General features: G+C 39.1%; 1 protein-coding gene across 1 annotated transcript; it reads right to left on the bottom strand.

The window, feature by feature from the left end:
- Positions 1-561: 561 nt before the first annotated feature.
- LOC133611969 (dynein light chain roadblock-type 2-like) lies at positions 562-14,891 on the bottom strand. Its single transcript, XM_061969174.1, has 4 exons — positions 14,837-14,891; positions 14,686-14,761; positions 5,256-5,423; positions 562-725 (listed from the first exon to the last, which is right to left on the bottom strand). Exons 1-4 carry the CDS (start codon positions 14,837-14,839, stop codon positions 682-684), a joined length of 291 nt encoding a protein of 96 aa, XP_061825158.1. The 5' UTR covers positions 14,840-14,891; the 3' UTR covers positions 562-681.
- Between the last annotated feature and the right edge of the window lie 10 nt (positions 14,892-14,901).

The following is a 14,901-nucleotide window of genomic DNA, read 5'->3' as shown; positions in this document are numbered from 1 at the left end:
TATATATATATATATATATATATATATATATATATATATATATATACACATATATATATATATAGCTAGAATTCACTGAAAGTCAATTATTTCTTATATATATATATATATATATATATATATATATATATATATATATATATATATATATATATATATATATATATATATCCATCCATCCATTTACTACCGCGTATTCCCTTCGGGGTTGCGGGGATATATATATACATATATATATATGAAATACTTGACTTGGTGAATTCTAGCTGTAAATATACTCCTCCCCTCTTAACCACGCCCCCGCCCCAACCACGCCCCCCGCCCCCCCCCCCCCCCCCCCCCCCCATCCCCCACCTCCCGAAATTGGAGGTCTCAATGTTGGCAAGTATGGGTAAAAATGAATTGCCCACCCCTGTTCTAGAGATACAATAACTTTTATCTTATATTAATGCACATCCACTGTTAATAAAACGATCATAAATATCACCACCACGGGTCATATTTGTTTCACATTAAAAAGACACAATAAACCATATATACAGGAGTAAAGTAGAGTAGTAGTAAAGTAGTAAAGACTTTATATTTGACATTGAAGTGTTGACCGTGATATATGGATGCTCTTATTGTCATGCAGGAATCAAACACACCAATGAAGTAGATGTTGCTGGTATTATATCACTCTTATGTCTCGCATCTCTGAAGGACGATCACAAGGGAGTCACTCTCTGTGGACACAGACAACATGGTAGAACAATGTCAACGTTATTAGTTACTAGAAGGAAAGGGTGACCAAAGTGCAGCCTAACGGGCCATTTTCGGCCGGTAGCTTGTTTTTTATTGGCCCAAAACTGATCAGATATAACCAGAGGTGGGTAGTAACGCGCTACATCATACTTGCCAACCCTCCCGGATTTTCCGGGAGACTCCCGAAATTCAGCGCCTCTCCCGAAAACCTCCCGGGACAAATTTTCTCCCGAAAATCTTCCGAAATTCAGGTCCATGAGGACTCAGGTCCTCAAGGACCCGAGTCCGCTAACCCACAACATAAACAACATACCTGCCCAATAACGTTATAACTGTAGAATGATGGAGGGCGAGTTCTTGGTTTCTTATGTGGGTTTATTGTTAGGCAGTTTCATTAACGTCCTCCCAGCGCGGCAACAACACACAACAACAGCAGTCACGTTTCTGTATACCGTAAAGCAGTTCGTCTGCCGTAAACAGCAATGTTGTGACACTCTTAAACAGGACAATACTGCCATCTAGTGCATTTGATGAAAGCCCTTTTGTGCGTGCCACACAGAATGCATCATCAGAGGTGTTCAGCATGGCTCGAAAAATAGTGTCAGAGAATCAATCAATCAATCAATCAATGTTTATTTATATAGCCCTAAATCACAAGAACAAGGATGGACAATTCAACCCTTAACTCAACAATGAGTAGATGAGTGTTATGTGTGTGTATATGTGTAAATAAATGAACACTGAAATTCAAGTATTTATATATATATATATATATATATATATAGCTAGAATTCACTGAACGTCAAGTATTTCTTATATATATATATATATATATATATATATATATATATATATATAATCTATGAAATACTTGATTTAGTGAATTCTAGCTGTAAATATACTCCTCCCCTTTTGGCCACGCCCCCAACCACGCCCCCGTCCCACCTCGACCACGCCCACCCCCGTCCCACCTCCCGAAATCGGAGGTTTCAAGGTTGGCAAGTATGTACTACATTTACTCCGTTACATCTACTTGAGTAACTTTTGGGATAAATTGTACTTCTAAGAGTAGTTTTAATGCAGCATACTTTTACTTTTACTTGAGTATATTTATAGAGAAGAAACGCTACTTTTACTCCGCTCCATTTATCTACATTCAGCTCGCTACTCGCGACTGATTTGTATCGATTTGTTAATGCACGCTTTTTTTGTTTTGGTTTGTCAGACAGACCTTTAAAGTAGGATCTATCGCATGCCTGCGTTTCACCAATCAAATGCAGTCACTGGTGACGTTTGACTCCGTTTCACCAATCAAACAGAGCCAGGCGGTCACATGATTAACTGCACATAAAGTTTCAGCGGCAAACCACAAGCTTAAGCTTACACGAACTCAACGTCAAATTTGAGGAAGCACATGGCGGTAAGTAACGTTAGTAGATATTTTGGCTGTCACCGTAGGCTGATGTTAGCTTCCCTGCTATGAATCACTGTCAAATGTACATCGTGTGGGGACATTTATTAACGTACTGCAGCCTCATAGACACACACACACACACACACACACACACACACACACACACACACATGCATAGAAACACCAATCAGTGTGTTCCCAGGTGCAGTCCACACCTATCAGTTTATGGTTTGCGTAAAGGCTAACTTGTTATTTTCCTTTGTAATCTCTGCCTACCAATGTTGTGCAGTCACTAGAGGCAGGTGAGGCGGGGCCTCGCCTGCCATCATGGAAAGAAAAAAAATGTAAAAAGAAAACATTTTTATTAAATTGTTATATGTATCCAGTGATTATACTATAAAGTTATTTTCCATTTAACTTCACCAGTTTTAGATTATTTTTATTTAAAATCGCTGAATTTTCACATTTGCCGTTCAAATACTGAGAAGAGACGGAGCGGTGATCAGCAGCCAGTTGAGGCACGTCACTCAGTGCCTCAACATGGATTGCGCAATGACTCGGCTAACTGCTGGCCGGCTGTGCAGTGAGACCGTATTGCTATATGAACTATATTATACATTTCCATAGTTTAGTTAGCTGAGGTATATAATGTACAGTGTATTTTGTCAACAACTGTATGTGTGTAACGTATTTCTTGTGCTGAGCGATCATAAAACGGCTGCAAAAGACGCACTGGCTGAGGCTCGCAGTAATCCCGCCTCCAAAGCCCACACTTAAACTTGCCACGTGCAAGATTGAATCTATTTAAAAAAGTTATTTCATAAGAAGCCAAAAAGTGCAAAAACAATAATGTTCGTGTTGGAGGAGTTGTGAATGACTGCAGGGCCACAACATTAGGTACACCTGCAGACTGCAGGCGTACCTAATTCACAACTCCTCCAACACGAACATTATTGTTTTTGCACTTTTTGGCTTCTTATTGAATAACTTTTGTAACCTATTTTTTTGGGGCTTTCCTCTTTGTGATGTTAAGTTCCTGTTATGCGCTGTTATACAGTATATGCCTTGAGCTCTTATTTTGAAGGCGCTAAGAGCGGAAGTGATGACACGTTGGAGTGGAGCGGAGGTTTTTGAAAGAAGGTAAATAAAGTGGTCCTCGTGTAAACTGGAGCCTCCGTGTTTGTTATTTTGTAGTTTCATACAGTATAGGCGACATTTATAAACCCTCGGTTACACTTTTTTAAGTAGATTCAATCTTGCACGTGGAGAGTTTAAGTGAGGGCTCTAGTTGATATAACACTCCCGTAAGGGGGTGCATTAATCCGGCACAACAGCGGCGCATGGACTTCATTTATAAGTAAAGGTAAGACCAAAATAACGTTTTTTTTTTATTAAATGTGCTTTTTTGTGTGCTACAGTTTGTATGTGTAAAGTTAAAGTTAAGTTAAAGTAGCAATGATTGTCACACACACACTAGGTGTGGTGAAATTTGTCCTCTGCATTTGACCCATCCCCTTGATCACCCCCTGGGAGGTGAGGGGAGCAGTGGGCAGCAGCGGCGCCGCGCCCGGGAATCATTTTTGGTGATTTAACCCCCAATTCCAACCCTTGATGCTGAGTGCCAAGCAGGGAAGAATGCTGGTATGAGCTTTTAAACATAACCCGTTAACTGCTGCCAATCAAATGGTGAATAAGATACTCTTTAGGGTTCATATGTTTGTAAATCTGACTGTGATGAAGTCAGTGCCTCACCAGCCATCAACCTCACCGCCTGCCTACACTGAGCCTATGGTGCTGTTAAGTTATTGTGGCTCAATTTGCCTTAATTTTTTTTTATTTTAATGTATTATTATTTAATATATTATTGTTTTAGTTGCTTAAGAGATATTCCTGGCTCTGAATTTGCTCATTGCTATTTTTATGTTTTTGTGCATTATTTGTTGCCGCCATCATTAAATGAACAGGTTACTCATCAGTTACTCAGTACTTGAGTAGTTTTTTCACAACATACTTTTTACTTTTACTCAAGTAAATATTTGGGTGACGACTCCTTACTTTTACTTGAGTAATAAATCTCTAAAGTAACAGTACTTTTCCTTGAGTACAATTTCTGGCTACTCTACCCACCTCTGGATATAACACAAATGTAAAAATATAGATAGACCTAGTATGCATTTGTCTAAAAAAAAAAAAAACTTTTTAAAAAAAGAAGGGTTTTTAAGTCTTTTTTTAAAAGCATCCACAGTCTGTGGTGCCCTCAGGTGGTCAGGGAAAGCGTTCCACAGACTGGGAGCGGCGGAGCAGAAAGCCCATGTACATGCATGACAAACAATTCAGATCTACAGTAAAATGTACAACAAGTACATTTATTAAGAGTCGAATAGACAATGTATTGAACAATAAGTGTAAAACTAAAAGTTGTCGGGATATTTAACATTTGAGGCCAAAAAGGGTGTTTTATTACAAAAAAATATGGCTTGTTGAACACTTTCAATAATAATGCAATATCATAATCACTTGAGTTTGTATTTTTAGTGACAAATATTGCGGTATTTGTTTCAAAATATATTCTGAATCGCTCTCAGGTGCGAGACATTGACGTAACGTTGATTATACGTGCGTGTCCTTTAAATCTGACTTTGGAACAACGTTGCAAAACTAGTTGTGTTTGTAAATTGAGACAACGTCGATGTCCGACGTTGGATCCACGTTGTTGGTTGGAAAATGACCACATTTCAACGGTCAAATCTACGTCAGAACCCGACGTTGATTAAATGTTGTTGATGTTTTCTTCAGACACCTTTGCGTACATTGAACATGTACAGTAGGGAAGGGATTCAAATGGTCCTTGGTGGATCTCGTGCAATGCAGTCTGCTGAAAATGATAAAAAGCGCCATTGTACGTAGCAACTGACACTGTGATCAGAGTTGGAATTGCCGCAAAACACATTTTAAGATATTCAGTGCTTTGCCATCTGGTGGCTAACGTGGATAGTGCAACCCAATTCGTCACGTTTCATGTGTCAGGTAAACCGTGACGAATAGGGTCGTATAAATCCCCTTCCTACTGTGTGAAAGTGTCTTTTTTTACAATTACCCGGTGCAATCATGATCTCTTGGTTCTTGGTGCCAATGCGGAGGACAGTGAGATCATTCTGAGGGTCAATGTCTCGCACCGTGCTTCTGGCCAACACGGTCAGGTGGCGAAGGTGTCCCGCATACTTTGCCGCTTTGGAGTTCTCAAACGTTGTGCGGACTGGAATACCTGTGCAACAAAAATTGGATTCACGTTATCATTATGGTCCGCATATGGTTCAAGTTTATTTCGAACGTGCTCACAGTTACGACATGAGTCATCACAATTTCCAGTTTCTCTTTACAACATGTCTGAAAAAGGAGTTTTTTTCCATTTCATAGCAATTAACATACTTGCCAACCCTCCCGGATTTTCCGGGAGACTCCCGTAATTCAGCGCCTCTCCCGAAAACCTCCCGGGACAAATTTTCTCCCGAAAATCTCCCAAAATTCAGGCGGAGCTGGAGGCCACGCCCCCTCCAGCTCCATGCGGACCTGAGTCCGCTTTCCCACAATATAAAGAACGTCTACAGTAAAGCAGTCCGTCTGCCGTAAACAGCAATGTTGTGACACTCTTAAACAGGACAATACTGCCATCTAGTGCATTTGATGAAAGCACTTTTGTGGGTGCCACACATCAATGTATAATCAGAGAAGGTGTTCAGCATGGTTAGAAAGATAGTGACAGAGAATAGAACAAGGATGGACAATTCAACCCTTAACTCAACAATGAGTAGATGAGTGTTATGTGTGTGTATATGTGTAAATAAATGAACACTGAAATTCAAGTATTTCTTTTATTTATATATATATATATATATATATATATATATATATATATATATATATATATATATATATATATATATATATATATATATATATATATATATATATATATATATATATATATATATATATATATATATATATCCATCCATCCATTTACTACCGCTTATTCCCTTCGGGGTCGCGGGGATATATATATATATATATATATATATATATATATATATATATATATATATATATATATATATATATATATACAGGTAAAAGCCAGTGAATTAGAATATTTTGAAAAACTTGATTTATTTCAGTAATTGCATTCAAAAGGTGTAACTTGTACATTATATTTATTCATTGCACACAGACTGATGCATTCAAATGTTTATTTCATTTAATTTTGATGATTTGAAGTGGCAACAAATGAAAATCCAAAATTCCGTGTGTCACAAAATTAGAATATTGTGTAAGGGTTAAATTTTGAAGACACCTGGTGCCACAAACTAATCAGCTGATTAACTCAAAACACCTGCAAAGGGCTTTAAATGGTCTCTCAGTCCAGTTCTGAAGCCTACACAAACATGGGGAAGACTTCAGATTTGACAGCTGTCCAAAAGGCAACCATCGACACATTGCACAAGGAGGGAAAGACACAAAAGGTTATTGCTGAAGAGGCTGGCTGTTCTCAGAGCTCTGTGTCCAAACACATTAATGGAGAGGCAAAGGGAAGGAAAAACTGTGGTCAGAAAAAGTGTACAAGCGATAGGGATCACCGCGCCCTGGTCAAGATTGTGAAAAAAAAAACATTCAAAAATGTGGGGGAGATTCAGAAGGAGTGGACAGCTGCTGGAGTCAGTGCTTCAAGATCCACCACCAAGAGACGCTTGAAAGACATGGGTTTCAACTGCCGCATACCTCGTGTCAAGCCACTGTTGACCAAGAAACAGCGCGAAAAGCGTCTCACTTGGGCTAAGGAAAAAAAGAGCTGGACTGCTGCTGAGTGGTCCAAAGTCATGTTTTCTGACGAAAGCAAATTTTGCATTTCCTTTGGAAATCGAGGTCCCAGAGTCTGGAGGAAGACAGGAGAGGCACAGGATCCACGTTGCCTGAAGTCTAGTGTAAAGTTTCCACCATCAGTGATGGTTTGGGGTGCCATGTCATCTGCTGGTGTCGGTCCACTCTGTTTCCTGAGATCCAGGGTCAACGCAGCCGTCTACCAGCAAGTTTTAGAGCACTTCATGCTTCCTGCTGCTGACCTGCTCTATGGAGATGGAGATTTCAAGTTCCAACAGGACTTGGCGCCTGCACACAGCGCAAAATCTACCCGTGCCTGGTTTACGGACCATGGTATTTCTGTTCTAAAGTGGCCCGCCAACTCCCCTGACCTTAGCCCCATAGAAAATCTGTGGGGTATTGTGAAAAGGAAGATGCAGAATGCCAGACCCAAAAACGCAGAAGAGTTGAAGGCCACTATCAGAGCAACCTGGGCTCTCATAACACCTGAGCAGTGCCAGAAACTCATCGACTCCATGCCACGCCGCATTAACGCAGTAATTGAGGCAAAAGGAGCTCCAACCAAGTATTGAGTATTGTACATGCTCATATTTTTCATTTTCATACTTTTCAGTTGGCCAACATTTCTAAAAATCCCTTTTTTGTATTAGCCTTAAGTAATATTCTAATTTTGTGACACACGGAATTTTGGATTTTCATTTGTTGCCACTTCAAATCATCAAAATTAAATGAAATAAACATTTGAATGCATCAGTCTGTGTGCAATGAATAAATATAATGTACAAGTTACACCTTTTGAATGCAATTACTGAAATAAATCAAGTTTTTCAAAATATTCTAATTTACTGGCTTTTACCTGTATATATATATATATATGTATGTGTGGGGAAAAAATCACAAGACTACTTCATCTCTACAGGCCTGTTTCATGAGGGGTTCCCTCAATCATCAGGAGATCCTGATGATTGAGGGAGATCCTGATGATTGAGGGAACCCCTCATGAAAACAGGCCTGTAGAGATGAAGTAGTCTTGTGATTTTTTCCCACATATACATATATTGCGCTCTACCACGGTATCGAGCACTATTTTTTGGATAATCTTATTAAGACATATATATATATATATATATATATATATATATATATATATATATATATATATATATATATATATATATATGAAATACTTGACTTGGTGAATTCTAGCTGTAAATATACTCCTCCCCTCTTAACCACGCCCCCGCCCCAACCACGCCCCCTGCACCCACCCCCCGAAATTGGAGGTCTCAAGGTTGGCAAGTATGGCAATTAATACCACATTTAAATCACTTCCTGTGCTCAATTTGTGCACGATTTAACTCCACAATTAATAAATGATACAGTTCTTAAAAAAAAAAATAGTTACCTTAGCCTTCATTTTCAACGAGGTTCAAAAATGTTTTTCAGAACTCTTCTTCCTTGTTCTTAAACTGGAGACAAATTAGTAGTTTGTTTGACTTATTTGCTTAATCCATTGCATAATTTAATTCCACCCGCGACCCCGAAAGGGACAAGCGGTAGAAAACGGATGGATGGATGGATGGATACTAAAGGCTTTAAGTGTTGTGCGTGCATACAAATGTTTTAAATTACATTTTTCTCTAAGGTTATATTTCTCCTCCATTGTTGAGAAGAATTGTTGTACTCTTGGGTAGCAGGTTATTAGTTTGATTGGTGCATAATTTACCTAAATCAGCGATTCTCAAAAATATTATTCACTATATTAAATTATATTATACTATGCTATGTACTTTTGAGAACATTTCGTTTAATCTTTAACAACTGTATTTTGATATGTATTTCAGCATAATGTTTATTTAACTTTTATTTGTAATTAATTTGATTTGATTCATTATTTAAGTACAGTGTTTTATTTTCTCATCTTGAAACACAGTGCTACTGTTCAACCTGTGTGTAATTTTACAGTAGCCCAAATATTAATCATACTTGTTAAATAAAACCTCTGCCTTGTTTTTAATAAATACCTAGGCCTACTATACTAGCATTTTAATGTTGATCAGATTTCTCCTAGGTGGTACTTGGTGAAAAATTTTGAGAATCACTGCACTAAATCATTGAGTTTCAATATTTTTGTGTACTCGACATCCAACATAATGAATAAGCAGCATTTTGTACAAAAAAAGTTGACAGTTATCCATATTATCAGCTGCTCTTTCCGGGAGACTCCCGAAATTCAGCGCCTCTCCCGAAAACCTCCCGGGACAAATATTCTCCCGAAAATCTCCCGATTTTCAGCCGTAGCTGGAAGCCACGCCCCCTCCAGCTCCATGCGAACCTGAGTGAGGACAGCCTTTTTTCATGACGGGAGGACAACAGGGTGACAAGAATTAAATCATCCAGACTAGAGATAAATTGTATTATTATGTTTATCTTACCTAAAAATAAATATATTTATTAATTAAAAAAAATAAAAAAATAAAAAAAATACATTTTTACTATATTTTGCTAAAACATCAAAATTAATTGTATTTTTATTTGTATTTTTTCCTGACTCCTTATTACATCCAGCCATAGAATTATACATTAAAATAAACATATTTGAAATAATTGATTTTAAATTATCATAATAATTCATTTAAAATGACCATATTTAATTATTAAAATAATTGCTTGTTTATCAACAACTTTAGCATTTTATTCATTACATTTTGAAACTCTCAGAAGCCATCCATCCCTCCATCCATCCATTTTCTACCGCTTATTCCTTTTTGGGGTCGCGGGGGGCGCTGGAGCCTATCTCAGCTACAATCGGGCGGAAGGCGGGGTACACCCTGGACAAGTCACCACCTCATCGCAGGGCCAACACAGATAGACAGACAACATTCACACTCACATTCACACACTAGGGCCAATTTAGTGTTGCCAATCAACCTATCCCCAGGTGCATGTCTTTGGAGGTGGGAGGAAGCCGGAGTACCCGGAGGGAACCCACGCAGTCACGGGGAGAACATGCAAACTCCACACAGAAAGATCCCGAGCCCGGGATTGAACCCAAGACTACTCAGGACCTTCGTATTGTGAGGCAGATGCACTAACCCCTCTGCCACCGTGACGCCCATATATATATATATATATATATATATATATATATATATATATATATGTATGTATGAAATACTTGACTTGGTGAATTCTAGCTGTCAATATATTCCTCCCCTCTTAACCACGCCCCGCCCCACCCCCGACCACGCCCCCACCCCCCCACCTCCCGAAATCGGAGGTCTCAAGGTTGGCAAGTATGTCTTTGGGTGTTGTTATCATAGACATCTTATAAGTAGACGCAGCATTGGCTGCTGTGACGCGAGAAATTGGGCCGCCATCTTGAAGTGGTGAGGAGGAGCCGGCGAGCAGCCAAAACTGACAGTTGACAGGTAGAAAACAAAGATGCTGAACTGACAGTTGACAGGTAGAAAACAAAGATGCTAAACTGACAGTTGACAGGTAGAAAACAAAGATGCTAAACTGACAGTTGACAGGTAGAAAACAAAGATGCTAAACTGACAGTTGACAGGTAGAAAACAAAGATGCTAAACTGACAGTTGACAGGTAGAAAACAAAGATGCTAAACTGACAGTTGACAGGTAGAAAACAAAGATGCTAAACTGACAGTTGACAGGTAGAAAACAAAGATGCTAAACTGACAGTTGACAGGTAGAAAACAAAGATGATGCCGGCTGGTGTTCAGCGTTTTCCTGCTCAAATGAGCGGACTGTTGAAAGTAAGAATCGGGGGATTGCTTTTCACAAGATTTAACATTAACGTTCTATTGGTGGTATTTTGTGAAAACAATATTACCACAGAGTTGAGAAGGAGCAAAGATCATCAATAGTACTGAAATCGTAGCCGCTAGCAAACAAGAGTATGACCATAATAGAATTGCTTGTCAATGAAATTAATTATATTTAAAAATGTCATACTTGAATAACATAAAGTTGAAATAAATGATGAAGATAAAGATTGTAAAAGCCAACAGGGGTAAAAGTTAGGACCACAGTCCAGATTGTGTAGGGGGGGGGGGGGGGGGGGGGGGGGGTAATATATGTTAGCTAACTAGACAATCAGATGGACAGTGGCTATACAGTATTAAACAAGTCTAAATTTAGTCTAATTTCAAGTAACAATATTCAAATACTAACATTGTTGGTTGAAACAGAATTTGGTTTTATTCTGAATCCAGTGGAATAGATTGGTGGTTTTAGCTGATATAAAGACTTTCAGGTGTTTATATATGTTTATGTTGAAGTATTTGGCAGACGCTTTTATCCAAAGCGACATACATAAAAAATACATATAAAACAGTATCATTTAAGGGAAGAATGTAATACAAAAAATCAATACAAAGTGTCAAAACAGAATAAACTCTGTGCTGCTGCAGCAACAGAGATACAGTCTATAAGATATATATATATATCTAATGTATTCATACATTGTTTATTAGGGCTGCGAATCTTTGGGTGTCCCACGATTCGATTCAATATCGATTCTTGGGGTCACGATTCGATTCAAAATCGATTTTTTCCGATTCAACGCGATTCTCGATTCAAAAATATTTTCCCGATTTAAAAGGATTCTCTACTCATTCAATACATAGGATTTCAGCAGGATCTACCCCAGTCTGCTGACATGCAAGCAGAGTAGTAGATTTTTGTAAAAAGCTTTTATAATTGTAAAGGACAATGTTTTATCAACTGATTGCAATCATGTAAATTTGTTTTAACTATTAAATGAACCAAAAATATGACTTATTTTATCTTTGTGAAAATATTGGACACAGTGGGTTGTCAAGCTTATGAGATGCGATGCAAGTGTAAGCCACTGTGACACTATTGTTCTTTTTTATAAATGTCTAATGATAATGTCAATGAGGGATTTTTAATCACTGCTATGTTGAAATTGTAACTAATATTGATACTGTTGTTGATAATATTCATTTTTGTTTCACTACTTTTGGTTTGTTCTCTGTCTTGTTTGTGTGTCCTCTCAATTGCTCTGTTTATTGCAGTTCTGAGTGTTGCTGGGTCGGGTTTGGTTTTGGAATTGGATTATATTGTTATGGTATTGCTGTGTATTGTTTTGTTGGATTTATTAATTTAAAAAAAATACAAATGAAAAAAAATGGAAAAATAATAAATACAAAAAAAAAAAATCAATTTTAAAAAAATGAGAATCGATTCGGAATCGCACAACGTGAGAATCGCGATTCGAATTCGAATTCGAATCAATTTTTTCCCACACCCCTATTGTTTATGTAGGATATACGCATGTATATATAACCTAATCATATTATGTCTTCAATTTTTAAAACTAGCTGACCGTTTTTTTTCCCCCTTCTCTGGGATTATATTCACAGTTTTGATCTCGGACGTTTGGTCACTTATAGCATATAAGAATATTCTATTACTGTTAAGCAAACTATGAATAATAAAACATGTGTCCTTTATCATAGCTACAAGTATGACAAAAAAAAGTGGTATTAAGTGAGGTAAGATAAATTAAATGCGCTGAGAGTTAATTGATACTACAAGTTTGTCAAATTATCGGCCCATTTCTAAATTACCTTTTGTGTCAAAAATTTTGGAGAAATGTGTTTTGGCGCAACTACGGCCTTTTTTAGATGAAAATAGCACTTTAGATCCATTTCAGTCTGGATACAAAGCTTTGCACAGTACTGAATCTGCACTTTTAAAGGGTTTTAATGATTTGCTTTTAATATCTGATTCTGGCAGCTCTGCCATTTTAGTGCTTTTAGATCTTACAGCTGCCTTTGACACAGTCCACCACACAATTATTTTAGACCGCCTGAGAGACTGTGTGGGTGTCAGGGGGACTGCATTAGAGTGGTTCAGATCCTACCTGTCAGAAAGGTCCTTCTCTGTCAGGCTGGGGGACGCCACTTCTTCTTCTGCTCCGCTTTACTGTGGTGTCCCCCAGGGATCTATCCTAGACCCCATCCTGTTCGCTCTATATCTCCTCCCTCTTGGAGAGATTTTTAAGAGGCATGGAGTGTCTTATCACTTTTATGCAGATGACTGCCAAATTTATATGCCTATTTCAAAAGGCCACGGCCCCCTGACACCCCTTCTCAACTGTCTATGCGACGTCAAGGCTTGGTTAGCCCAGAATTTTTTAATAATGAATGAGGGAAAAACGGAAATTTTAGTGTTTGGTCCGGCCCTCACTGACTTGGGACCATTGCAAAATGATGTGCGTCCCAAAGTCACCAGCCTTGGCGTCACTATAGACAGCGATTTTAAACCTGACAAACAAGTCAATGGCGTTTTAAAATCGTGTTTTTATCATCTTCGTCTTTTAGCAAAGGTAAAACCGTTTTTATCTTTTAACCTTTTTGAACAAGTCGTGCATGCTTTTATTTCAAGTCGCCTGGACTACTGCAATGCACTTTATGCTGGCATTAGCCAAAAAGCTCTCTCCCGGTTGCAGTTAGTCCAGAATGCGGCAGCACGACTTTTAACAGGGACCAGGAGACGCCAGCATATAACCCCAATCCTTGAGAGTTTGCACTGGCTCCCTGTTCATTTTAGAATTGATTTTAAAACCTTGCTGTTTGTTTTTAAAGCTTTACATGGACTGGCACCTCAGTATATCTCGGACCTCATCCAAACTTACAATCCTGCGCGCGCTCTGAGGTCCGAGAGCCAGCTCCAGCTCGTGGTGCCCAAGACCAGACTTAAAACCAGGGAAGACAGGGCCTTCTCTGTGGTCGGCCCTAAGCTCTGGAACACTCTGCCCCTCCATGTTCGAACTGCTCCCACAGTGGAGTGTTTTAAGTCTCGTCTTAAGACCCACTTTTATTCTCTGGCTTTTAACACTACGTGAGTTGTGTGTGTCCTCTGTTGTCCTCTGTGTTTTTAAAATTGTGATTTCTATTTACTGTTTTAATTGGTTTTACCCTTTGAAATTGTTTTTAATCATATTTATTTTATATTGTTTTTAATTGTGTTTAATATTGTTGTGCAGCACTTTGGAAACATTTTGTTGTTTAAATGTGCTATATAAATAAAGTGGATTGGATTGGATTCATTGCTCCTGGGCAGCACGGTGGGAGAGGGGTTAGTGCGTCTGCCTCACAATACGAAGGTCCTGAGTAGTCGTGAGTTCAATCCCAGGCTCGGGATCTTTCTGTGTGGAGTTTGCATGTTCTCCCCGTGACTGCGTGGGTTCCCTCCGGGTACTCCGGCTTCCTCCCACCTCCAAAGACATACACCTGGGGATAGGTTGATTTGCAACACTAAATTTGCCCTAGTGTGTGAATGTGAGTGTGAATGTTGTCTGTCTATCTGTGTTGGCCCTGCGATGAGGTGGCGACTTGTCCAGGGTGTACGCCGCCTTCCGCCCGATTGTAGCTGAGATAGGCTCCAGCGCCCCCCGCGACTCCGAAGGGAATACGCGGTAGAAAATGGATGGATGGATAATTGCTCCTGCCAAATGAATTGCACTGAGTGGAGCGGATCACCACTCCAATATGGCGGCCCCGCGTCTCGTCAGCGCCAGTAGGCAGTAGCGCTCCATGCTGCGTACCCTTATAACATGTCTATGGTTGTTATTGTTAAGTCAGTGTTGTTTGTTGTTACCTTCTGCATTGGCGACGATTGTTCCACTCACACTCGCATGGGCTTCGATCCTCTCGAGAATTTCCTCAACTTCCGCCTGCAAAACATAAACAATTAGATTTATTTCCCAGCACATGCACACCTCCTAAAATACATCAATTTGAGCTCAGACCATATTGTGACTTTTGCCAACGCGCCTCTCTCCGCGTCCCGGAGTTGCCAATGGAAACGGAAGTG

This window comes from Nerophis lumbriciformis, linkage group LG08 (genome assembly GCF_033978685.3).
Source record: "Nerophis lumbriciformis linkage group LG08, RoL_Nlum_v2.1, whole genome shotgun sequence".
Taxonomy (NCBI): Eukaryota; Metazoa; Chordata; class Actinopteri; order Syngnathiformes; family Syngnathidae; genus Nerophis; species Nerophis lumbriciformis.
The sequence above is the reverse complement of the archived record's forward strand: the minus strand, read 5'-3'. Positions and strand labels throughout refer to the sequence as shown.